This window comes from Micropterus dolomieu, linkage group LG04 (assembly GCF_021292245.1).
Source record: "Micropterus dolomieu isolate WLL.071019.BEF.003 ecotype Adirondacks linkage group LG04, ASM2129224v1, whole genome shotgun sequence".
Lineage (NCBI taxonomy): Eukaryota > Metazoa > Chordata > Actinopteri > Centrarchiformes > Centrarchidae > Micropterus > Micropterus dolomieu.
Window position 1 is genome coordinate 5,523,594 of NC_060153.1, and position 25,316 is coordinate 5,548,909.

Sequence of the window (25,316 nt, forward strand, 5' to 3'; positions counted from 1 at the left end):
GCACCTGTCAAGACTGAAACAGTGCAGTCAAATAGAGAATAACAGACTGCAGAGCAATTTTCCCATGATTATTTTCTACTAATGTTACAAAAACATAAACCCAGTGGTGAATGGCAGAAGAAACAAACTAACATGACTGAAATGGTGATGCATTATCTTTCTCAGAGTAAAAACATAAGCCGCTGTCTCTTTCACTGTATGTCTGCTTTGCATGACAGGCTCGCACCAATACGCTGCCTCCCTTTTCTTGTCTTTATCTCCACTATCATGTACTCTCTCTCTCTCTCTCTCCCTTGAGTGAAAGGCAGCAGCAAACAAGCCGGACAAGGTTGGAAACACAAACAACGATAACATCATGCCCAGCAGCGGAACCACAGCCGTGCATATATCTGCTACCTAATTAGATCTGTGTGTGATTTAATGTTTTAATCCTTAAGAGAGCCAAAAAGCCCTCTGACAGGAAATCTGTACAAAGTAGATATGCAAGCCGGGCGTAATTAATGAAAACGCATTACATGTTTCAGTAGCACTGAAAGAAACATTTAATGCTGAAACATTTAATTTAAAGTTATCAGGTGCAAAGCAGCCACAGGAGACGCTAGCAGGCACACCTTTTTTTTGTGTCCTGGCTGACAGGAGGGGCATTAACTAATCTATAGGTGGGGGATAAGTGCCTCATGAGTAAAAGCAGGAGATCCCTATCCACTCCCACTCAATTTTCATTTATTCAGCTTGGGCAAACTGTAAATTAATTGCAAAGCCGTGACCTTCTAGCTGTTGTAGGTCCCCAATTAGACCATGTTTTTCACCCACTGAGCCCTTTTCTTTCAGTTCTGATACTTTTAAGCTGCTCCACCCTACTGTGCCGCTCTGATGCTTATCACAGCAATCACCCAGTGAGCAGCTATGACTTCCATGCCTTCGCATATCTGTTAGAGAACAGTAGGAATGATAGGACACCATCAGCTAAATATGGGTTTAAATAAAGCTTTGTCTTTTTTACATTAATGTTTGCATTACCATGTCCTTTTCTTCAAATTATAATGAACTCTAGAATAAACGCAAAGGATGGTATCAGATTCAAAACCAATATTTCAGTCATGAGGAAAAGCATAAAAATATGTGACTGCTCTGAGATTGAGTTTATTTTATTAGGAGTATAATATGACAAAAACATACAGTAGATACAGTACAGTACAACTTGTGTCAACTTTAGCAAGCAGACGTACTCTTTCACCCATGGCTTTTTCAGTTACTGAGGGCCCCTTTCATAACTTAATCCTGACTTGAACTCTTGCTGTACTTTACAGAAAAGATGAATCTGTCTAACCCACAAAGGAGAAACTTTATAGAGCCACTCCACACCTCTTTTATACAGAGGAGGATTACGGCCACATGTGAAAAATGTATTTGTATTTTGTAGTTTAAAGTTCTGAGTTTAAACCCAGAACTCAAATTTTTCACATGGCCCTATTCCTCTTCCATCTTGCTTCCGTTTTCTTTATGACATATAAAGATATTCTGTTTTAAATAATAATTTGTTTCACATGGTTTTCCCACAAAAAAGGCCCCATTACTTGTTCAAAATTGCATCTTTTCCCTTCTCCCTGAAAAATCTATAATGAATTTATATACGTGCAAATATTTTGCATTTAAAAAATGTAACGGTTGAACACAATATGTCTCCCACGTTGCTGCAGGGGCGGCTTGTTCATTAGGGCGACCGGGCGACGCACCGCACTGTTAATTAGCTGTGACTGTTTTTGACAGACAGTTTGTCTCTCAATATCGCTGTCCAATCAGCGTCAAGTCGTGTTCCGTGGAGTCCCGCCTCTTTTGGTGCGATTTCAGTCTGGTTGTAAATCGCCCAGATCTCTCTCATAGACTTTCATGTAAAGGCAGTTATTTTCGAACACTTACGTGTTTAATACATGCGCCCAGCAGCAGAGCTACGCTTCTGCCAACTGAAAACGACTCGGCAGTCCTCCAGCTTGTTGCCTCACTACGATAAGCTGCTGTTTTAAAACGTATGTTCAGGCTGAAAATTCAACCGTGGTGTCGGGAGATGCAGTGACTTTACCAGCAGTGAGTAAGACACAGTTTAAATAATACATGTAATTTGTTAAGCTATGAGGAGAGGAAAAGTCCGCTAGCCACTAGGCTAAAAAATCTTGATAGTTAACGTTATTATTAAGCCGAATTTTATGCTTATGTTAAATGTGATTGTTATTAAGCCATGTTTTATATATGTTGGTGGAGTCAATTTAAAGTTAGCTGCACTTAACCAGTAACAATTATTTGATGTGTTGTTTTTTTCTTTTATTGCCAGAAACTGAAGAAAGAGGAGGTAGCATGATGTGGCCACCACTGGCATCTTGTCAGAGGAGAGTAAAAAGAAGAAGAAGGAGAAGTAGGAAAGCAACACAGAAAATAAGCCAGAAAGAATAGAATACATGTTTTATATTTCCCCTTAAACGCCTTGATGTTTATGTGTAAATACGGCGCTTTATTCTGGATTTGTTGTTCCTAAATAAAAGGTTTGTCACAGATAAATCAGATGATTGTGAGAGTCATGCTTTTTTCATTAATGCTAAAGAAGTTGCCTTTACATCCAAAGGTCTAAAGATCTTAACTGAGGACTGTTCATTCATTGTAGACATTGACAATGAACTTCAGTATGTAGCTGTTCACAAATACTGTACAGTATGTAGCCTAAGGAACAATCCTTGTCTCATAGCAGACTTAGACCATTGAACTGGTCACCTTAGCCATCATTGCAACAATTGCCCCCCCCCCTTAGAGATTTGGCAGGAGCCGCCACTGCGTTGCTGTAAAGCCCGTTCTCAGAGTAAATGCACTGAAGTTCTCAAGTTTCCACAGCACACTTCTGTAAGTTGCATGTTTTGTGACCCCAACCTCCCTGTTTACTGTTCACTCTGGAAGTGAAGCTGTAATAATTTACTGCTAATAAAAACAGAACATCCTACTGCCATTGCTTCACATTAAAAGCTTTCAAGTGGCACCCAATCAACCAGAACTGAAGTCTTAAGGAACACAACTTCAAGGTGAGAACAGAGAAATGACCCCCCTTCAGTAGATGAAAACCTTCAAACTCTGCACATACGTGACTCTACAAAGTGAGGCTCAAACACCCAAGTGAAGAAACAATTAATAAGCAACACATTTTTCAGTGGAGGAGGACTAATAACATTTGTGATATAATATGGAGTTCAAAATTTTGCAATTTAAAAAGCTAAATAAACTTTGGAAAACAAGGTTTGATGACGTGGCAAATAATTAAATCAATTTCCATAAATCAAATAACTAAGCTCTTCCAAAATCAAAACAGTTCCCGGCCACAGATTTTATGCACGTTAACACTCCTGTTCCTCAGTCGCAGTGGGAAAGACTATAGCAGTGTGAGCCAAAGGGAGCGCAGCAGGGTTCACAAAGAGGCAGCCCTGTCATCAGAGGTGGGAACACATGATACAGCCAACCGATATTGATACTGCTGTCGGAGGATACATTATGCAGTGTAGCTTGACAATGGCTGCCAGTGTGAGCTCTCTTTGTTACTGAATTCTTCAACTAGACTTTACAATAAAAGATTTTTTGAACTGGTGCTCGGCCATGCAGGTAACACACAGTTTCACAGAGTACAATAAGTCGTAAACACAGCTATTCAAGCCTGTGGTCGCACAGATGGTTCCAGAGCACTGTTTGAGAACTAAATATGAGGAATCCCTAAAACGTTTAGAGAAGGATGGCATAGACATTGCCAGGTGTTTGAAATGCAAGTGAAACATTAAAGAAAAGTAAAAAACAAAAGAAGCTTGTCACCCAATTTCAACTCAGCAAAGATACCTTAAAGGATAGTTTTTAAATGAATAAAAATTAACATTTAAGAACATCTTTAAGATTTCAGTCCTGGTTGATTTGGCGACACCAGTAGTTACTGATGCTAACAGCAAATGCAGTTTAATAATGTAAGTCACAGCAAAAGAACATTTTGTTGTTTTAATAAGGAAGTCAGGCAGTAATTGGCCCTTTTTCCATCATTCCGTGAGCAACCATGATCTGATCTTTAAGCTGCTCACGGTATGAGTGAAAGGAGTTGGTTACCTCGCTGAGAAGTTGGTGTGCAGCCTGTCGCCTGCAGCCCTTTATCTAACAGCTCACTGTGGCTGCTCCTTCATGTTCCATTACTCCAGGCAATTTTTCAAACTGATCCGCTGTCAAAAAATGTTTGAAAGATTGTTGTCTTGATTGTGCTACTTCATAATAAAAGTCGGCTCATGTGTTGCCTGTTAAATGCTTTTATATGTGGAGCTGCGGCAGTAGGAAATGTTCAGTTTGCATTAGCAGTAACTTAATACAGCACTTTCCTAGGATACCAACACCCAGTTTGTAATACTGTAAATATCTAAATGTTGTAATCAGTGTGCCATAGGCTCATCACCATTGGGTTACTTCATTCGGTGATAGAAAGTGACATAACAAGACATTTATTTTAATGAAGATTTTGTAGATTGTTACTTTAAGCTCCGTTCCGGCATAACAAATTTAACCCAAGAAACTTGTTGTCCCCCAAGTTTAATCAGACGTGCATTCTTGATACAGATACATGCGGCCCTGATAAAGCCTGGCCTAAAGGATTGCCGTTTCTCACAAAACAATCCTTTCAAATGGCTTCCCTCATGATGAAAATGAAACAGGATGCTGCGAAGTCAACATCTAGTGTACAACATCTACAGAAGGGGATTTGTTTTATTTTCACAGTCATCTCTTTATTAAGCTCCACAGCGCTGAGCCATTTTCCATTTAGAATCTCCCAACAAAGCCAATGGATATTTAGAAACCTAATACATTCATTTTAATAGGAGACACATTCAAATACCACTTAATTCTGCTTTAATGCCTCAAAATATTCATTACATTGAGAGCAATTATACTGTACCAGATACAAGAGGTGTAATGAACGATCGGAAATAACATTCTGCCGGCACACAGCCAAGTCACACTCTATGTCACCCTCAAAAACAGACAGCTTTGGCTTATTTGGCATCAGCACAACTCAGAGCAGAACTCAGTATTTGTCTGTCACTTCAGACTGTGAATCGTCCAGTACATAAGCCAATGTTTAAAATTCATGTGCTGTTGAACCTGTAAAGTTTTCTGCCTTGAGAGGGATCAGCACAAAGAAAACTGAGAAGGGCGTATCGCAAAGAAGACTTTTCAGAATTTTAACAAACATCTTGCACAAATGACACGTCTCTTTTGTTCTCAATCACTAATTCACTGTCCTATGAAGTCTGCTGCCACCCAACCTAGCAGGGTCGCCATGTTGGCCATCAAGGACTGCTCAGATTTTCCATCTGCCACTTTTCGCAGCATGTCAAATCAGCATATTGTCTTCTTTGACATACTCTCTGGTGTAAACATAGCAGTGAAGCTAAGAGAATCGTGCCAAAAAAGAAAACGACACAATCTACAGGATGAAAAGGCACTGCATGGCATTGTGTCAGAACTCAGACAGGGCTACCAGGTTTGATATTCTCTTAAAATCATAAAAAAGCTACATAAATCCATCTCACATTATATTCCATGAGCTAATGTGCCACTTCAGCCAAACAGCTAGCCAAAACGGTCAGTGGTGGCTATTCCTTGTTGGCATCGTTTGTTTTTTCTTCAGCATGAAATGAAAAAATCCTTTATCTACAACAGAACAGGTACATTTAAGATGATTTATTGGCACTGAGCTGAGCTCACAGCACTAATTCTGTATCCAGCCATGCAGCTGAAACCACTCACCATGTGTTCTTGGCTTCACACTCACTCGCTCACTGGCCATTTTGTGCACTGATGGAGGGTTTGGCTATGCAGAGACAGCAGTGCTGCTGCTGTCTGCAATATGTGACCACAACGCCTGCCAGGTTCTCCACTGAGTATATTTAATTTTTCATTATTTTATTCATCCCCTTGTTGTTCATCTGCTGTGCAATATCTAACAGCATTTAGTTCTTGCCAAGAATATCTATGCCCACTTGTTTTTCCACGGTGGAGGTCCGATCTATTCAACACCAGGTAATGTAATTATTTGTGGACACAGAATGTGGCAGTTAAAACCCACTCCTGAAAGTTTGGACTGGAGATAAATTTGTGGCTGCATTTCAGTCAATCATATGTGGCATCAAATTCCCACAGATAAGGGCCAGTAAAACAAACAGTACCAGCTCATACGCCATCAAAACATTCCAACAGTAATGAAAGCATGAATGGAAGAGTTTTTATATCAATCAATACGTCTGCCAATTTGCATAGAATTTGCCAAAGGCTTTTCTGAACAGAACATTGTAAGAGCCTTAAGTTAGGCATGCACATCTCCACAACTTGAATGGAAAGTAGCAAATACGCTTCAAAGGCATGAACTTGTGGAACAATGTCATCAGTCTAAGTGGGACTTGTTAGTATTCACAGACAGTTTTATAAAACACAATTAAGCTGAGTTTTTTTTCATAGCTTCTTTTGATCCTCAAACATTACTCAGGAATGTTTGGTCGGAATTCAGTATGGCAAATTTAATTGTGCAATGAGCTGATTAATTAAATGTTAATTCTAGCTGGTAATGCTCAACGATATGCGACACAGAAGTGTTGAATATGCAGGTGATAAAAGTTATCTACATGTTTGATTAAAGTCCTACTTCTGCTGCTTTATGACCTCCTATCTTGTGATTAGCCATAATTAAGGGAACAACTTCAAAGATGCAGTTTCCTTAATGTATCCCTCCTCTTGTCCCATACTGTGTTCAACAATTTAACATGCAATTCAATAACTTACAAAATCACACAGATACATTTTCAGTTTGAGAGACAAATTCTGTCTCAAGGCAGCTTGACTACAGCTGTGTTTTGAGCGCCTCTATCAAAATGTATGAATCCAGGGCGACTTTTGGAAAATTGAATGTGTTCTCTATCAAATGCTTATTATCATAAAGCAATGGAAGCTTGCAGGAATCTCAGTAAGAGGAAATCATATCCTTGGACATCCTAGAAAACGTTTAATATTCCTCAGAGGGACTCACTGCTCTCTCCCCACATGATGGAAATCTATTGTGACCCTAACATTTCTGAGGTGAGTGAAATGGTAATGTCAGGAGTGTATTTAGCAAATCACTCTACTACAGCCTCCAAATGATGACAGCCATGATATGTGAAGCTGCCAGTAAGTGCGTGTGCAGACCTCATCGCGACAGGAGCCTCTTGGGGTTCCTCAGCAGCGCTGTGTCCTCTGACTATTAAATTAGGAGCGTTTTACCACCTTCACTGGGCAAGACAAACACTGCTGTGTTAACGCTGTCCAAACTCGGGGACGCACAATTTAATCAACAGCCCATATCATAATTAAATTCATGGCGAGGTGGTTCGTACAGAAAAACACACACACGGCACAAGTTTTATCATCGACCTGGAAATACATTAAACATTCTGTTGTCATTATCATTATTAAATTAAATCTCCTGGCTGAAGTAACATCAATAGAGGCATAGCCAGGGAAGCATTAGTCTGAATAGTGGTGGGACAAGCGCTGGGCTTTCCCCGTGGCTTTAGACTGTGCCAATAATTGCTATAATGTTTCTCTTCGCTTTACTCTCATCTGAGCCTGCGTAGCTGTCCGCGTACTTCGTTTCGGTCAGTGAAATTATATCTGCTTCAAAAGTAGGCTAAAGCAAGTCAAGGTCGATTTGAACTGTCCATTAAAATCAGGCGCTAGGGGAAGCACTACAAGCTAAAGAAACAATAGAAAATAAACCCAGAAAATGTATACAATTATTTATAGTGATATTAAAGTGAAAAATATTTATTAAAGCCAACAATAACCTCCTCCAAAGGGTGAATGTGTTATGGGTTGCCAATGTCGTATTATATCCCGGGCACAGGCATCTTCATGGTAGCTCGGGTTTGTGATGACCAGCTCGCTGGCAAAGATGGACAACCGTAAAAAATGACAAAAATGAAAATGTTTTCAACCCTTACAACAATACAGCGCCGTGACAACAGAATATGTCACTCTGGAATTTAATTTATAAAACTATATTTGTCTCAACCTACAACACTTGACTGTTGTCACTTTAAAAAATATTGTGACTAGAGTTTTTGTTTTGTTTATAAGGCAGCCGAGTTCAACCACGCGCGCGCCGCTCCGTCGCCACTCAGGCACACCTTTTCTGACTTTGACTCACCTGCATTCCTGAGCTTCTTGTTCCGATACACAGAGAAAATGACCAGGAGGTTGCCCAGGATGTCGACGACGATAGTAAAGATGAGGAAGCACCCCAAAGTTGTGGTAACCCACGGCGGGCGACTCAGGACGGTGTCACTGGGGTCTGGCGAGGAGCTGTTCAGGTGAGACTCATTTATAACCATTGTATACAGTCGCGGAACTTTCTCAACTGGCCCAAATGTAACGTGCCGTGACTCCCCGTGCGTCCTAAAGCCTGGATTTTGGAGACACTGGTGGTGGGATACTGTAGCCTCTCGCGGCTTTCATCTTCATCCTCTCCACGCGCGCTTCTCTTCCTTCTTCTCCCCCGCGTGGACTTTCCCCAGCTGCCGCGGATCTCTCTGGTCGCCTCAGTGACACTTCTGCGCCCGTGTGCCATTCACTTTGTCGGTACGCATGTGTGACATGAAGCCGCAACTTCAAACCTTCCCAGCATGTGACCAAACAGTCCGGAGAGGAGCGGCTTTATTTAGAGGGAGAAATGCTGTCGCTTGGTGGCCGAGAGCTGGAACAGCAAATGAAGGGCTCGGAAGGCGCCCTACTTCTTTTCATTTACCGGATGCGTGCTCATTCATGGCTTTGCGGTGGCCCGCGTTGCTTTATTTCAGCAGCCCATTCATTATCTTTTTTGAAGAATCATTCATGTTTTCTCTGTTCCAGGGGAAAAGCCCACATACGGTTCTTACGGAAGCTATAAGACAATGCGGAACTGTCTTATTTTAACTTATATGAATGCTCAAGCATGCTGGTGATTGAACACTGGGTTTATTGTGTATAAGACGATATTATTGGATTCATTGAAACCACTGACCCTCCCACCATGCATAGCTTATATATAGGCCTAATCACTGAAATACTAATGAAAGAGTTTTGTTTGAACATCCCTGAGAATGGATGGAGTTTCTATACAAAGAATGGCTATTGTGCTATTGTTAGTTAATGATGTTCACCATAAATGGGTCACCCCCCCCCCCCCCCACACACACACACACACACACACACACGCACATTTCTGAAGCCTATTGTGCTGTCTCATATAACAGTATTGATGTGAATAATAATAATAACACTAATAATAATGTATTAATGACTGTTCGACATAATAAAACCACAAGACAACTACTGATAGAGCACTAGTTCGACTAGTCCCTGATGAGTTATAGATTAGCCTACTCAGTCCTTTACACTGATTTACAATAATTAGTATATTTCACCTGCACAATAACACTAACTGCCTATAGCCTTATTGCTTTTGACAATGCCAAATCAGTTAGTCATACTCTCTGTAGTCATGACATGAAAGTAAACACATAGTAAAGTCTTGTCATTCAAGACACTCATTTTAATAATCGTGGTCATATGTGTTGTCTGTAACCTTGTCTGTCACTGAAAAAGAAAAACACTTGCTAGGGATGGGAATCGAGGCATTTTTAACTGATCGGTATTGGCTTTGGATGCAGGCTTGGATACAGGCTTTTTTCCATAATGCATTGCAGAGCTATTCAATACTCAAGCATTTATTGGATTAATTTTAATAACTTAAATGTACTTGAAGAGTGCACTGTCAAACTGTATTATCTAAATCTAAATAAATAAATAATCAATATTAAATTACTTCACTTGGGGGCAAAAAATATTTTATTTTTTTATTTTTTTATTTTTTTTATCGGGACATCCCTGCTTACATTATTCACCAAGATGTCTATAGCTACTAATGCTAAGCTAAACTTTTTGAGGCCATACACATAATTTCTGGAATGCTCTGACCTCTTTGGCTTTACCAAACCAAATCTATGAATAAATAAATGGCCTAAAACCGCACACTAGTAAATGAATCTTGCTACCATCACGATTGATAGTTCATTTTTCAGACACCATGAGGATACTCCTCCAAGAAGTTATCAGTAGTGCAACTTTGGAATAAAAAAAACATGCAGCTCTCTTTCTATCATTTGTGCATGTTTCACTGATTTGCAAGTGCAGTATAATTCAGTGATCACGCCCCGACTTTGCTTTTATTATGATGAGACTCATCCTTTTATCCCTTTCCGTCCCTCACAACATTATTTTGTTTCCACTCAGCAACATAATCCTGAGCTCCTTTTTGAACTTGATTCCCAATCTCATTGCCTTTTCTCACGTCATTTTAAGAAAAAAACAGCTTATTATAAATTAATAGCGAATTAGATTCAAGCTAAGTGTGATCATTATCGCTCCCCGTTCGTCTCTCTATATTACATTTGAGGTCAGCATATTCTTCGCCCTGCTGGCAGACATTGATCTGGACACGCTGTAATCTTTAGGACTGATCTGGATAATTAAAGCTGTTAGTGAGGCAGCACAGTAAACATTGTAAGAAACACTAAGTGGGGACTGGGAGAGAGAAGACGAGAGGAAAGGGAAGACTGAATCTTTGTGTCACTTGATGTTCAGTCTTCTCTGTTTTGCTTGATGATAGAAGAAACTTCAGCAGCAGCTGCACTGGTAGAACATATGGAACATTTGGAGCTACTGACTCAACATCTACACATTGTGGGGAAAATATCAATTTCCTTTAACTGGAAATGAACAGAGTATTATAAGGCTAACTAACAGCGAAATGTTAATTGCTGAAATTAAACTCTGTTTCACCCATTGCAAGTCAGGAACTGTGGGCATCTTTACCCATGGGCCCTTGGGTAATGCATCCTGTTATTTCAAATGAACATGTTACAATCTTATTAAGCAAACAGCTTACAGTAACTGCACATTCAGCCTCACACAATTATTTTATCTTCAGACTTTTTGTGTAAGGAAAATCTGAACTAAAACAATACTGCTGTTATTGTGCATCGTGTTTTCCAATCTTTCAAAAGAGGATGAGACCTTTATGTGGAAACAGCATCTAAGCTTCAGGCCTCTGGGTGAGCAGTTCCCATGGCAGCAGTTGACTGATATTTTAGGGCCTGTAGCCTTTGCATTGAATCCCTTTCGGCACTCACAACGTAGGTTATGCACTACTGACTGGAGCACAGCATTTTTCCCCCCTCCTTTTTCAACAAGCCCACATAGTATTCATCACATACTGTTAGCGATCTGAAACGTCTGCTCTTCTACAGCATTTGGGAGGACCATGCTGTTCATGCTCGGAAAATAAAAGCTAGCAAACTGGATTAACTAGCTTTCACTCGGAACATTTGAGTTTGCCTCTGGCTTCATTTACCTTAGTATTAACATCTACACAACAATCTCTCTCGTATCGTTGCGGTGAGGTGTGTACCATGTGTAGATTTTGTGCATGTTTGATTAGCCGTTGTGAATAATCTGTATCACTTTATCCTCTTCTGAGCTTGGCGATTCTCATGGATATCCCACCTCTGAGTACCAGGGAAACCCAGGAGCTGCTGCCTTAGTAAATCAGGGGTTGAATACACACAGATTGAGGCCGCAATCTCAACTCCATTTTCTTCAGACCCTTACTGTTGCTTTTGTCCCAAATTACAGAAAAGAGGGGGTCTAGCTAGAGTTGGCTGTCTCTCTTTCATGGGCCCAGATTTGGTGACAACAAATGATCTGTCAAAAGTCACAGCAACGAGTAGTGACCTCGTAGCTGGAGGGCTTGTATGCTACTCTGTGATTCTAATCAACACACATAGTAGCATGCAGAGTCACAGAGTCACATAGGGACTTCTTAAATTACAGATGGTACAAAGCAATGGCAAACAACAACGTCGCCCCACAGACGGTTAACCGCTTGTGTGTCTACTGGGATTAAAATTCATGAACTATTCTTAGCAAATATGATTTTACTTGTGACTTTTTCAATCAGTAGTTGAGAGTTCCTATATCTACCCTCTGTTTCTTGTTGGAGCCCATGATTCACTGTTTTCCCTGCTGGGCCTTTATAACCATCCAGAGCAATGAGACTTTTATCTAATGGATAATTGAAGGCGTTTATAAATCAGTAATTTCAGCGGTAGAGGAGCAAGCACAGAACATGTAACCTAGCCCGCGACAAGTAATGAACAGGCATCTGAGAGGGAGAGAGACATATCTGCAGGGGATACTGTGTTTTGTTGTAACTCCCATGCTTTTAGGAAAGCATACTGCCACTACAAGCGTTTTACTTTTACTAAAATGGTCTTAAAGAGTGAACAGGATAATGCTCTGGCACATGCACCTATGGATGCTGGCTGCCACATTGTCATTTCCTTCTTTCATTAGATGAACATCAGAGGTAAGAGATGAGACAGAAGTACTTTTTGTATTTTATGCCAATTCAGCAACTTTGAATTTAAAGTCAGTAGAACTGACAGAGAGCAGGGTTAAGGTGAGGGGGAATAATAGAAAGACCTCCAAGGAAGCTTCTTCACTTTATCGGCTAAATAAAAGAGAGGAAATTGAAAAGGCAGAGAGAGAGATGGAGGGAAGATGCACTGTATGTTTTCATCACGGCAATCAGAGAAACAGGTTCAAGCGAGACATTATGAGTTTTGTGGGGGAAGGAGGGGATGAAAAGGGGAAGGGTGAAAGAGGAAAAAGGAGAGTGGGAGAGAAGTGCTGTATGTGGGGGATGGAAAGGGCAGATGCACCCGTGATGAGGACAGGAGGGTGCCGAGAGGACCCCCTCTACACACACACACACGCACACACACACACACACGGACGCACTTCTCTCATTTGAGAGAGCTGTCAGCAAAATGAAGGAGAGGAGACAGAAGTAATGTAATGAGTGCGGTCTCGACACAGCCCTGGCATGTCTCTGCTGCTTCACTGGTCATCACTACATCCCACAGAGAAACATGAGTGTTTGCTTTTATCTGCTGTTGTGCCCCCCCCCCACTCCCCACATCCCACATCCCACCTCCGCCTCCTCCACTTGGCTGGTTACCATGACAACAGCGGAGCTCCACCCAGGAAAGAGATGTGTATGCTGGTAGAAAGAGGATTATTGGGGTCAGTGGTCTCTGCGTGTGTGCGTCTCTCTCTCTCTCTCTCTCTCTCACGCACATGCACACATGTTTTCTCAGAGCACATGATTATGCACAGACACATAACAATACAGTAGCTGATTTACTGTAATGTGAATGCAGCCAGACAATTTTTTGTGTTGGTTGTTGTTTATTTAATGTGTGGGTTCCTTCCATCATCCATTTTACGGGTTTGTATTTATGTTGTATTTCACACCTCAGTCGTTGTCGATTAACATGCTGCTGCTCACTCCAACTCACTGAACATATCGTAAAAGTTACTCTCAAATTGTTTATTTTAACCAGTAGGAATATTACATGTATAAAAGTTAAATCTTTTTTTTCTTAAAATCTTAAATTTTTTCCATAAAATTAACTAAACAATTGAACTGTGGAGAATCTAACCGATGAAACGATGTGTAGCATGTCCTTATTGACAAAAGTTTAAACATATATATTGGTATGACTGATCTAAGCAGCTTAGAACTAGCTCAAGCAGGCGACCATTTAAAAGGTTTTATACATCCAGAGAACTTCTATAAAAACAAGACCAGGCCTCTAATTGAGATCTGCGTTTATTTGTCAAAGCATGTAGTCCCACCAGGCTAATTGGGAATAGGCTTTTAATTAAAGTTGTACTGTGTTTCACTAAGAAACATTAGCGACTAGAACTCGAAAGTAGAACTTGAAAAGGCATTGCTCTTACGACTTGCCAAATCTGAATTGGCTAAATTGGCAACCAGACCCAAGCTGATGACCCCTCATGATCTCACTACGGCATCATCTGGGTTATTTTCATGACTTGACCAAACTCTTCTAAAGTCACAGAACAGAAGATAACTGTTTTCACAGCCAGAGGAAAACTCCTCATGATGAGTAAACTGATCTTCATGCGTAAAATTGGTCCCCCCTTTAATAAATTCCATTTTTCATCATGTTATGCCTTTTAAATGTTTCTCCCCACTCCTCCTGATGTTTGTGTTGTTACATTTTAGCCGTGATATAGAAATGATTCTAGCAACACCGGCAAAATGGCTCATCTGGTACATTATTGTAAACACGGCTCTGCCAAAATGGTTCCTCCGCAATGAAACATGCCATCAAGAAGTTTAATGCAGCTCAAATTGACATGGCGGCAATCTTCGCCTCATTTTTACGCCTGCTTCTTCTGTTGTAACCAGGCCACATCAACAAGTGTCTTTGTTTTCCTGCAGCAGCCCGGGGTTTCTCCCAGACTGTATTGTCTGTGGAGGATAATGTTGGGCCAGACAGCTGAGGTGGGTCGATGTTAATATCAGCTCAGAGTCTCTTTGTATAGATCAGACATGTCTGGGTCTGAGGGGGGCTCTCAGCATAGTTCTGCTGAATGACTGGGTAGATTATTAGGACACTCAGTACTGTGTTTAAACAACACGTTAGCCTCATGTTAATCACTTCCTTCCGCCCTCTGGGTTTCTCTCAGACACTTCTGTTTGATTTGACTTGATATTTGAGGTATTTGATATTTGAGGAACCTCAACTTGCATTTATTAACAGTCTTGTGCACACACCCTGCGCAAACAGTAAATCATTGCTTGAGGTGTGATGAATGAAAAGCGAATCTTGCCATCAAAAACTCTGGATTACTGACGTTTTAACTTTATGTAAGAATATTTTTTGGCATACATATAAGGTATATGGACCTGTTTTTTAATTTCACAAATGTGCCTGTTTGACCGAGCAGTGTGGGGGAAATAATGCATGCTTACGTCACATTATCACTGTGCAGGTTTTCATACCAACTGATCCATGAATCGACTGATTTGGCTGAGTTGTGTTCCTTCATTCAGCCAGAAGGATCCACTGAGTGAAATCATTTAATGAGAATGCACGTGTCTCTCATTGGATTGTTCCGCTGTTTTTGGCTCCCAGAACCATCCTGCCTTCCTCCAGCTTATATGAGTTGTCATATGTAGCCATCTTGTGGTTGTCATACCGTACTACATACTCACAGCCTCCCTAAGTGAACTCTAATGAACAAAGCTTGTGAAGCAGAACACAGAACTGCATTCATGATTCCATAATAAGAATAATGCAGGTATGAAAATCTTAATTTATTTAATGGAAAAGCACCTGGTGCCATTTCCAGAGTTAATTGGATCCACCAAGCATGAGATTAAACAGCACTTGATTGGTTGCAAAGTGGTTCAATTACCAGCCGCTGCTAGAGCAGGGGATAAACACTACATTTTCCCACATTATACCATACAGACTGCAGAGCTGTTTCACATTCAAAACCTACTCATTTAGTGCTGTTTCTGAAAATGTTCTTTTACTCTGCAATCCAGCTGAGAAAGAACTGTCCATACCCACTAATCAGTTGTAGCAACAGCCTCCTTTTAGAGTGAAAATGCATAGAAGACCAACATGCAATGAGGAGCGCAGAAATGAGGAATACAATAATAGCATGACCTTTCCAACTTGGTAACACTTCCTAATGAGGCATGCTATATAAAATATTTATGTAAGATATGGCTTTTGCCTTTCTTTAATAAACCTTAACAGATCAGTTAGCATTATAAAAGACAAATTTAGGGTTACCAGGCTGTGAAAAATCCATTTGCCTCGTGTTTTTCCGCCTCCAGCATAAGTTGTTTTTGTACTTTTAACTCTGAAATTAATTAAGAAGACCCAAATGTATTAGAAAGTGTTAGATGAGAAGATTCATACCAGTCTCACAGAAAATTTATGTGGCTAAGTTCATCTTATCATTCAGACAGGAAACCGGAGGAAACAGCTAGCCTGGCTCTACCAGCACCTCTACAGCTCACTAATTAACACATTGCATGCTCATTTGTTTATTTCTCACAAAAACTGACGTGTAAATACAAATCTTTCTTTTTCAGTTTGCAATTTTAGTATAAGCGCATAAAAGTGTACTCCTCAGTTCAGTTCCTCAAAAGTGTAATCCTCAGAGAGATCTTCCTCATGAAAAGACACAGCATGTTATTCTGGACAAGGAAATACATGTTTGCATTTGTCACAACCTGGCAATCCAAAAGTTGTTCTCACAAATGTTTTTTTACCCATCACTTAATAATTAACAAATGAGTTAATATCATGTTCAAAGCCAGTAGTTACTTAGAAAGCCCTTATCAAGTATGTCTCATGAAGTGGTCCTGTATACTGTGATGAGTATATTCTGTGCACCCAAGCAGCTCTTTGATGCAAGAGGCACCACTATCATGCAGACAGCCAGACATGTTGGTGACATGATATGATGCGTTAGGGAGAGATACGTCTTGACAGTAGTCAGCCTATAACAGCACATGCGGAGTGACTCCGCTGTCCTGTCTCAAAAGGTCACCTTCCACCGCAGAGCCCAGCAGGAAGAGCAACAAGTCCCGCGTCGAGCTGTGACCAGGTAAGCACAGTGCAGAGCGCCGTGTGCGAGAAAACACAGAGCACTGGTTGATTGTCGTGGTGGACCAGGCCTGGAGGTATCTAGGGCACGTTAGTTTATCCGGCCCCATGTGAGACAACCGGTGTTTATTGATACAAGCAGCTGCAGAGAGTCTGAGGAGAGAGGTGACACGAAGCTGTCAGACTGAGATTTTATCTCCATTGGATTCAGTTTGCCCTTTTGTTTCCTCTGATTTCCAAACACTTTCTTAAAATCATCTTGGCTGCATGACATGAGATTGTAATGACCCATCAGTTGGCCGCTGCTTGTTAACAAGTTTAACCTTAGTTACTGCGCACATTATATTTTGGGTTACTTAAAAGTGGAAAGATTTATGTTTCAGTAAGAGTAATTCCAGTGTTGGTTGGACTTGCTGAACTGAGTAATTATTGCATACATTAATTGTTTCATTGTCATCTGTCGCACGTAACTATTATATTATTAATTAATTTATATGGGTAACATTCAAGTTGCTATTTCAGTTCCCCTTGGCTGTTTCTGGGGGACAGAGAAGTGTGTTACATGCAGAGAAATGTGCTACGACAGAATGAAGTTGTGTGTGTACTGTCATGCCATCTTGGTGTTGAATTAAAGACTATTCAAAAATAAATTGTAACTGCTTATTTCCCACAGGCCTGAAGGACAGGAGAACACTACAAACGTAGATACTAGGGTTACACAAGTTAAACAGTTTTGTTGCACTGATAAAAATAATTTGAACTTTATATACAATTTTACAAAAAGACTATACAATATAGATATAGATATCACCATGTATTGTAGTTCACTGAAAATGACCGGAAGTAACATTAATTTAAGCAAGTTCTATTACATATATTATGTTTGTTTGCATGTATATTGTGCAACTAAAGATTATTTTTATTTTTGATCAGTCTTCCAATAATATTTCTCAAGCCAATAGCCAATTCATCATTTGGTTGATGAAAAATGCCCATCACACTAAAACCCAAGTAGCTTCTTTTTCACATCCTAGAAGCCGGTGAATTTTAGCCATTTTTGCATAAAGAGTTGCCAGAGTAATAAATATTTTCAAAATTGCTGCAGATTAAATTTTCTGTTAATTGACTAATCATTCAGCTCTACTGGATTGTTGTATGTGCATTGAAACTGATAAATAAAAAACTAAGCTAAACTAAGCAATCAATCATTTGCTTTTTGCAAAAACAATAATATAACATATTGTAACCAGATAACCAATTACTAAACCTTTGTTCAATTCATAAATATAGTTTGGAAATAATTACACACAGACAGCAGATATATTTTTTAGGAATAATTTATTGCCAGTAGGAAAGCGTGAGCTTGTGGCAGTATTCAATAAAAACCTTAACAAGACCATAGCATTGCTCACACACACACAGACACCTGAAAAAGTCATGTGTCCATGGATAACTCTGCACTATAAATATATTGGGTCCCATTTTCTTGGTGGAAAAATAAAGAGGTTCCAAAGTCAAAATTTACAAACAAACAAATAAAAAAAACAACACAAGAATATGCAGTCGTTCATTAAAGACCCTTTTTGAAATGAGCAGGAGACATTAAACTTTACGAGTACACTGTGTTTCGGAAAAGCCACGCTCTTTCCTTCTCTCTTTTTTTAATATTTCTTTTTTGTGAATGTAAGCACAGTAAGGCTGATAATGTCACACCATTTAACTCTTTTTTTTGTTGAAAATAAAAGCATAGAATATCTACAAAACCTAGTAAACTTTCAAATCAAAACTGTACATTTAAATTTACATTGAAAATGAGGACTTGTATAAAAACATTTTGCTTGGTTTTATTTATAGAAAGAAAGATGAAATATTCTTCTTTTCATGATGCTATTCCTGTTGAAACATTGAAATGTTGACGTTCAGACAATCCACTTCCGGCGTATGACGACAGTTATTTGAAGCAATGGCACCAACCCAAAAGGGCAGTGCTGAGCAGATGTTAAGATGCTACAGAGTCTCACCTATAACTTCTTCAGGTCTTCTCAGCTGATTGGCTTTCCACAACCAGTCTCAACAGCCCCTGTGTTTTGACTCAATTCATCATGTGTAAATGTATGTATGTGTGTTTCTGTTGTGTTTTCTTTGTACACGTACTGTGCGTGTTTAGTGTGGTTAGTGTGTGAAGGACTAACATAAGGTGTAGCTGTGGGTTCAGGCACTTTTGTTTGGATCCAGTGTCAGACTTCAGTGTGCTGTTGGGAGTCCAGCCCCGGGATGACCAGCCTCTCAAAGTGGCCCTCATCGCCGCTCTCGTAGTCGCTTATCATCGCCTCGGACTCCTCGCAGCACGCCGACATATCCGAGCAAGAGGCTGTGGATGTGTACAGAGACATGGACATGTTGTCTAGAGCAGAGGAGTCAAAGTCCCGACTACAACCTAGAGGGTAGCCCCCTCTGTAGCCACCGGTGCCCATGGTGGAAGCTGGGGTGGTGTTGGCTGAGGTGGAAGTAGCACCTTGACCCTCGGTGTCGCTTGCGTAGGAGTGCTGTGGCAGGTACTGGTTAAGGCTGTAGAGCTGGGGCAGGGCCGGGCGCTGGCGGACCCCGGGGGAGCTGTCCGGGCTGGTCGCGGCGGTGTCCAAATCTCTGGCCAGTGGTCGCAGTGTGTCACAGCGGTCGCCGTACTCTGGCAAAGGTGGTGGCGGCAGGTCGTCGTGTGCAGGGAAGTCCTCTGGCGGGGGAGGGAAATCGCTCTCAATGTCCAAGCCGCCGGGATAGTAGTCGGTGTCGATGGCACTCGGGTCACTGTACAGAGGGGCGGGCGACTCCACAACCTCATACTGTGGAAACTCCTGGATTCCAGGAAGTTGAACACTTGGCATCCAATCAGATGTGTCCCAGTGATATCCTGTTTGATAAAGAAAAGCCCAAAGCAAAAACACACTCATTAGTATTCTGCAATAAAGCTCAATCACACACGGTACAATTATTAACACTTAAAAAATACCCAAATGTTAATGTTAAAAACCCACACCATGCAACAGTAACACAGTGAGTTGTTTAATTAATAAGCACTTAACTTCACACGGACACATTCAGAATTAAAGACACAGTAGAAAATAACTTTTCAAGATCTATTTCTGTCTCCCCAAGTTATTTGTTCAGTTTTGTCGTATGCAAAAAATATGTTAAAACAAAAAAATAATCTTTTAGTATTTGTATAGCAAAATCCCTCTCTTTTTTCTTCCTGTAAGAAGTTTATATATTTTGGATTAATCATCTCAAACTCTACGTGTACATACATCCAATCAAATGTGATTTGCGGTGACTAGCTAACGCAGACATTTAAAACTGCACTTGACCGCTTACAGCTCCACTGCCCTATCTAATAAGCCATGCCCAAATCCGAGTGATCCTATCAAATGTATAGGATTTGATTTAAATCTGTCTAGCAATTATACCTTTCCCATTCTGTTTCACATTCAATTAAATTACAAATTACAAAAGATAAAGACTCTCCAACTTCTGTTTAACTGTGACTTAAGGGCAGTGTTGCCCTTCCCTCCACCACTTCACCAAACAAATCACATTTAAAAAAATATAATGGAACCTTCAGGTTAACTAAAACACTTTTACATTTCAGGGTTTCAAGCATTTTGATAAGAGTTACTGTAAATTCTGTGACAAACTGAAACAGTAATAACACAGACACAAGCACAAACAACATCCACCCAGTCAGTCAAATTTCCAGTTAGTTACTGAGCAAAACCTTTGATCGCGTAATGCTCGGATTAACATTTTGTTTAATGTCACAGCATCAAAACCATGCATGGGAATATCTTTGGGGCGATACATAACCTTAACGAGGCAGACATAACACCTTATCAGGCCGCTGATGCAGAAAGCGCTCAAAGTCACGCCAGCGTGGCCTTACAGAGGAGGTTTAACCCTCACCTCATTAAGCTTTGGGGTTAGTGGTTAAGGTGGGATCGGGGGAACACCAGTGAACATCAGGCAAACAAAGATATAAAAAGTCACCTCTTGGGTTCTTGAGATCATGAGCCAAAAAAGACTCTTTACATGAGGCAAGAAGAAGGAGAAAGAGAGAAAGAACAAGTCATATTAAAACCTGAGAGGAAAGAACAATCGGCTAAGAACATGAATGACATGAGGACAATGAAACACCGAGAGACAAAATAATGATAAAGAGTGGGATAGGTTAATTAACAGACAACAGGTCTGCCATTTTCTTAAACAGACTTCTTGAGGTGTGTAATCAAAAGTTAGCAAAGATCAATGCTGAGAACTTGAAGGCAACACTTCTGTGCCTGTTTAATTTAGCATTTGCATATCTTTTTAATTAGCAGCTGAATAAAAGCAAGATGTCAGGGTTGGATGGGGTTTGTTAGTGTAAGATAATGGCAGCTCTACAACCTACACTTCACATCCCAACACTAAGGACAAAAAGTTCTAGCAGATGGAAGCAATAAAAGAGTACCTTCTCCTTCCACCGTGTCAACAACAGAGTTGACAAGATGGATTACTGTCACTACGGAGGCTTGTGAGAGGCAGGGGGGGAGGAGAGTGGGTGGAAGAAATGTAGCATTAGTACAAATGCTTTTATAATTTAAAAGACAAAAAAAACAAAAAAAACACATATGGAGTGCATGGTGGTGGAACTGATGCCAACGAAAGCGACACTTCCCACAAATGTCGCTGTCCGTGTCGCTGGACACACTTTTTTCCCCTTTTCTGTGTCGACACTGAATGTCAGGAGGGTTTTCATGGCTGGGCACAAGACAATGGTGGAAGGCAACACAGTGTGGGGCGGGGTGGGAGGGGTTTTGTTTGTGCAAGATAACGTACAACAACAACATACTGAGATGCTACTGGGTGCCACTGACAGTACAGATGGAAGAATCAGTGAAATTCCCCGGAGATATAAACACATTTCCAACCGTAACACAGAGAAAAGCCTGTGTGCGTTTAGAAAACAAACTGAGGAAATAGAAATGACCTGTTTAGGAAATATTGAATTTCTAATCCAATTTGTGATTCCGTCTAAATTTTCAAGGTAAGAGATGAAGGTTTTGATGACTTGTGAGCAGCACAATCCCCATCATGATATCCCAGTAATGGCACAGGGTAATATGTATGCTATGAAGTGGAAATAGGAGAACATAACATAAGCACGTATACCCTTTTGATATGTTCCTTGATGTTTGCTTTAAACACCCATTTGTAGCTACATTTTGAAAAAGAAAACAAAAACAGACAAACAAAAAGAAGAAAAGGCATGCTTGTGAATGAAAAAAGGAAAATGCAGACACATGTCAAAGTCAATGACCTTGTGAATGATTTTGCTTTATAAGTCATCAAACTCTTTTTTACGCAGGTAAACTGAGCGGTGGCAGAATAGAAAACAGTGTCAGAATACACATATATATATATGGATATAATCCCGGGTGAATTACACAGTACACGTTGTTGTGATTGCTTCCGTCTGTACCAGTAGTGATTGAGGACTTACAGGCTGGACCCCCTATTTAAAACCTTGTTCTGGATCTGTGGACTGATTTAATCCATATGGGAGCTGAAGCCCCGCAGCAAAAAGAAAGAGAAAAGAACATGTGACCGCAGAGCCACCATTTGGGCTATCCATTCTGAGCATGCAAAGAAACAGCGTTAGCATAAAAATCAACACAGCTCTACAAGACAAAGGTAACTGTTGCAAAACATTGCAGGCTGATCACACAAAAGAAAAGTGCAATCAAGTGCAAAATGACATCTCATTCATGGATGTGTTAGAAAACATGGCATTTTAAAAAAAAACAATGCTATCTAGTTAGTTTTTCTCCAATGGCTAAGAAGGTAAGATTGAACATGCTGAATGGCAGCATACCGTTATCGTCGCAGGACTCTGACTGAAAGGAACTGAGGGACTGGACCTCAGACATGCTGCCCCTGGTGTTGTAGGGGTGACAGGCACTGTCCTCCAAAGGCTTCTTGGTCAAGCAATCCAAGTCCACCACTTTAGCTGGAAGAGAATGCAGAGTTTGATTTTAGTGTATACCTATAGTACATGGATGAGGAAAAAAATCCTCCAGGGTAGGACATAGCAAAATGGTGTGGGATGTGCAACAATTAAACTTTGAATAGTCACAAATGCTGCTTTTCCATACGTATGGTACTTTTCTACATTTAAATAGTTGAGATAAGAAATTAAAAGTATCTTTTTCTAGAGTCACTATATGTCACAATATAGCAAATGTATGCAAAATCACATAAAATATAATCAAATTAAGGTCCACTGTTATGCATGAGGCCAAACTCTTCACTCATTTGTCTTGGAATTTAGTTTAGAATTGACTTGGACAATAGAATTTGGTAACACTTTATTTTAAGGGTTCCTGATTTCCTAACAACTTCCTGGCAGGTTTCCTGGAAAGAGCTGCATAATTTGGTAGGAATTACAGAGGAAATAGAGATAAAGTTATTTTAAATAGACTTTAGCTAGTTATATTGGGCTTATAAGCAATTGTTGATTTCCAGAAGAATTTGAAAGCACATCTCCACTTAATATGAATTCATTATTTATTTATATTTGGACACATTAATTGTCCGCATATGCTGAATTGTATTTTTGCCTTTAGAAACATTTACAGGTTTAACAAGCAAATAACTGGAATTATATAAATTAGACAGTGCTCTATTTGCCCTATAATTAGTACCAAATTACATCCTTTCCAGGAAACTAAGAAAGAAAATAATAAGGAAATTGTGGACCCGTAAAATAGTGTTACACACAATTTCACTAAATATCATAATGATACGATTCCACTGAAAGTCCATGCTAATTTTGAATTATCCACTCCTAGTCCTGTATAAATTCATGTCTACATCGCCTCAGCAGCCCTGCCAGGATTAGGGGCCACCCACACTAAGAATGTGTGCACCTACAATAAAAAGAACATGTGTTTAATGCCTTAAATACATTAAATGTCACATAGAGGTAATTTGGAACTCTGTGCAACTCCTGCCTAGACACAGGTAAGTAAAGCAGTTGAAACCTAGAAGCAAACTTACTATCATAGTCATAGTCCCAGTTGGGCTTCTGGATGGAGTCACTGTCTGAGACTGAGTTGGAGGGAGGGGGAGGCGGGAGATTGGGTGCTACGCTGCACACAGCCACAGTCTTGCGGTGTCCGTGCACAGAATCTGGGTTGAAGGTGCTGAACTCCGGATGCTCCGGGATGGCTGAGCCCTCAAATGAGTTCCTGTCCAGGTTGTTTCTTGAGTCGCTTGGAATGCTGGGAGTGTAGGAGATGGGCCTTACAGGGACCTGAGGCGGGATGTCGGAGTAGATGTTCTTGTTGAGTTTGGCGTCAAAGTAAGGTCTCTGGAGGAAGGAGTGGGGCACGTTCGAGCCATGATGTTTGTCGTCGTCGGTCTTCGCCTTGCTGCGACAAGCCTTCTTGCGGATGATGATAAAGAGGAGGACCAGGATGAAGATGCTTGACACAAAGACCACAATGCCAATCACCTCCTCCAGGCCGATGTTCCAGGAGGTAGAGACGAATTCGTTGCGCACTTCAGTGCGGAGTTCACACATCTGCCCGCTGAAACCCAGTGAGCAGTTACATTTGTAGGAGCCGTATGTGTTCTGGCACTGGCCTCCGTTGGCACAGGGGTTCTTGATGCACTCATCAACATCACTCAGGCACCTGGATAGTAACAATGGAATTTAGTGAGGTGTGTTTGAGGTTGAAATGCTGCATGTTACAAACTGCTGATGCAAAAGATCAGACTTATTCAATCATTTAGCGAGTTCAGTTCACTCAAAAATAACATACCTGTCTCCGTGGAAGCCTGCTTCACACTCACATACTGGACCATCCAGACTGTCAATACACTTTCCACTGTTTTTACAGGGGTTGTCTCTGCAGTACGGCCCCAACTGGCACCTGAATTCAATACAAGTTTACATATATGAAGACTGTTTTTGCAGTGTGAAAGATTTGTATTCAGTGGTAAATTAGTGAAATATGCGTTTAATCTTGCTACAGGATAAACTACGTTGTGAAGTAATGGGTAAGACATAATTTATTAATACAGAAGACCGGTCTACAAATTCCCCCAGACTTGATGAATGCAGGTTCAAACTCAAACTATGAATATTACTACTCAACATTAGTCAGGCTTCATTTCAATCTTAGAAGTAACCCCATGGGTATAAAGTAAAGTGATGTTTGGAAAATGTTCACTTTTTCTATTTATAATTGAGACCAAAAAGACAAAGTTGTAATACCTTTGTCCTGAGTACTGCCCTCTACACTGGCAGTAGAAGTCGTCTGCACGAGGTACACAGGTGCCCCCGTACAGGCAGGGGTTGGAGGCACAAGGGCTTATGCCAATCTCACAGTGGGTGCCCATGAAAGAGGCAGGACACTTACAGAAGTAGCCTGTGGAATTCAGAAAAAAAAGAAAAAAGACTTGACAAAAAGACAAGACAATGACACTGAGCAAGTGGACATTTTTTAACTTACGCTACTGTAAATTCTCTATTCTTGTCTCTTTAAACAGGTAAAGGTCAGCCACACATAAAGTGGTGAAAGAATCTAAATTACTGGGACTTATGATTTAATAGCTCACTCAGTAAATTCTACATAATTTACATTAATT

General features: G+C 40.4%; 2 protein-coding genes across 3 annotated transcripts in view; both read right to left on the reverse strand.

The window, feature by feature from the left end:
- mtnr1aa (melatonin receptor 1A a) overlaps positions 1-8,693 on the reverse strand; it is a 36,337-nt gene extending 27,644 nt beyond the window's left edge. The window contains exon 1 of the mRNA XM_046047372.1: positions 8,243-8,693. Coding sequence (XP_045903328.1) covers positions 8,243-8,426 — 184 coding nt within the window. The 5' untranslated portion in view covers positions 8,427-8,693. The remainder of the gene's footprint in view (positions 1-8,242) is intronic.
- Positions 8,694-17,955: 9,262 nt separating this feature from the next.
- fat1a (FAT atypical cadherin 1a) overlaps positions 17,956-25,316 on the reverse strand; it is a 74,769-nt gene continuing 67,408 nt past the window's right edge. The window contains exons 24-29 of one of the 2 annotated variants that reach the window (XM_046046292.1): positions 24,943-25,096; positions 24,488-24,598; positions 23,721-24,358; positions 22,537-22,671; positions 20,673-20,708; positions 17,956-19,542 (exon numbers count right to left, since the gene is read on the reverse strand). In XM_046046292.1, coding sequence (XP_045902248.1) covers positions 18,872-19,542; positions 20,673-20,708; positions 22,537-22,671; positions 23,721-24,358; positions 24,488-24,598; positions 24,943-25,096 — 1,745 coding nt within the window. In that variant the 3' untranslated portion in view covers positions 17,956-18,871. The remainder of the gene's footprint in view (positions 19,543-20,672; positions 20,709-22,536; positions 22,672-23,720; positions 24,359-24,487; positions 24,599-24,942; positions 25,097-25,316) is intronic. The other variant, XM_046046294.1, reaches the window with a different exon arrangement.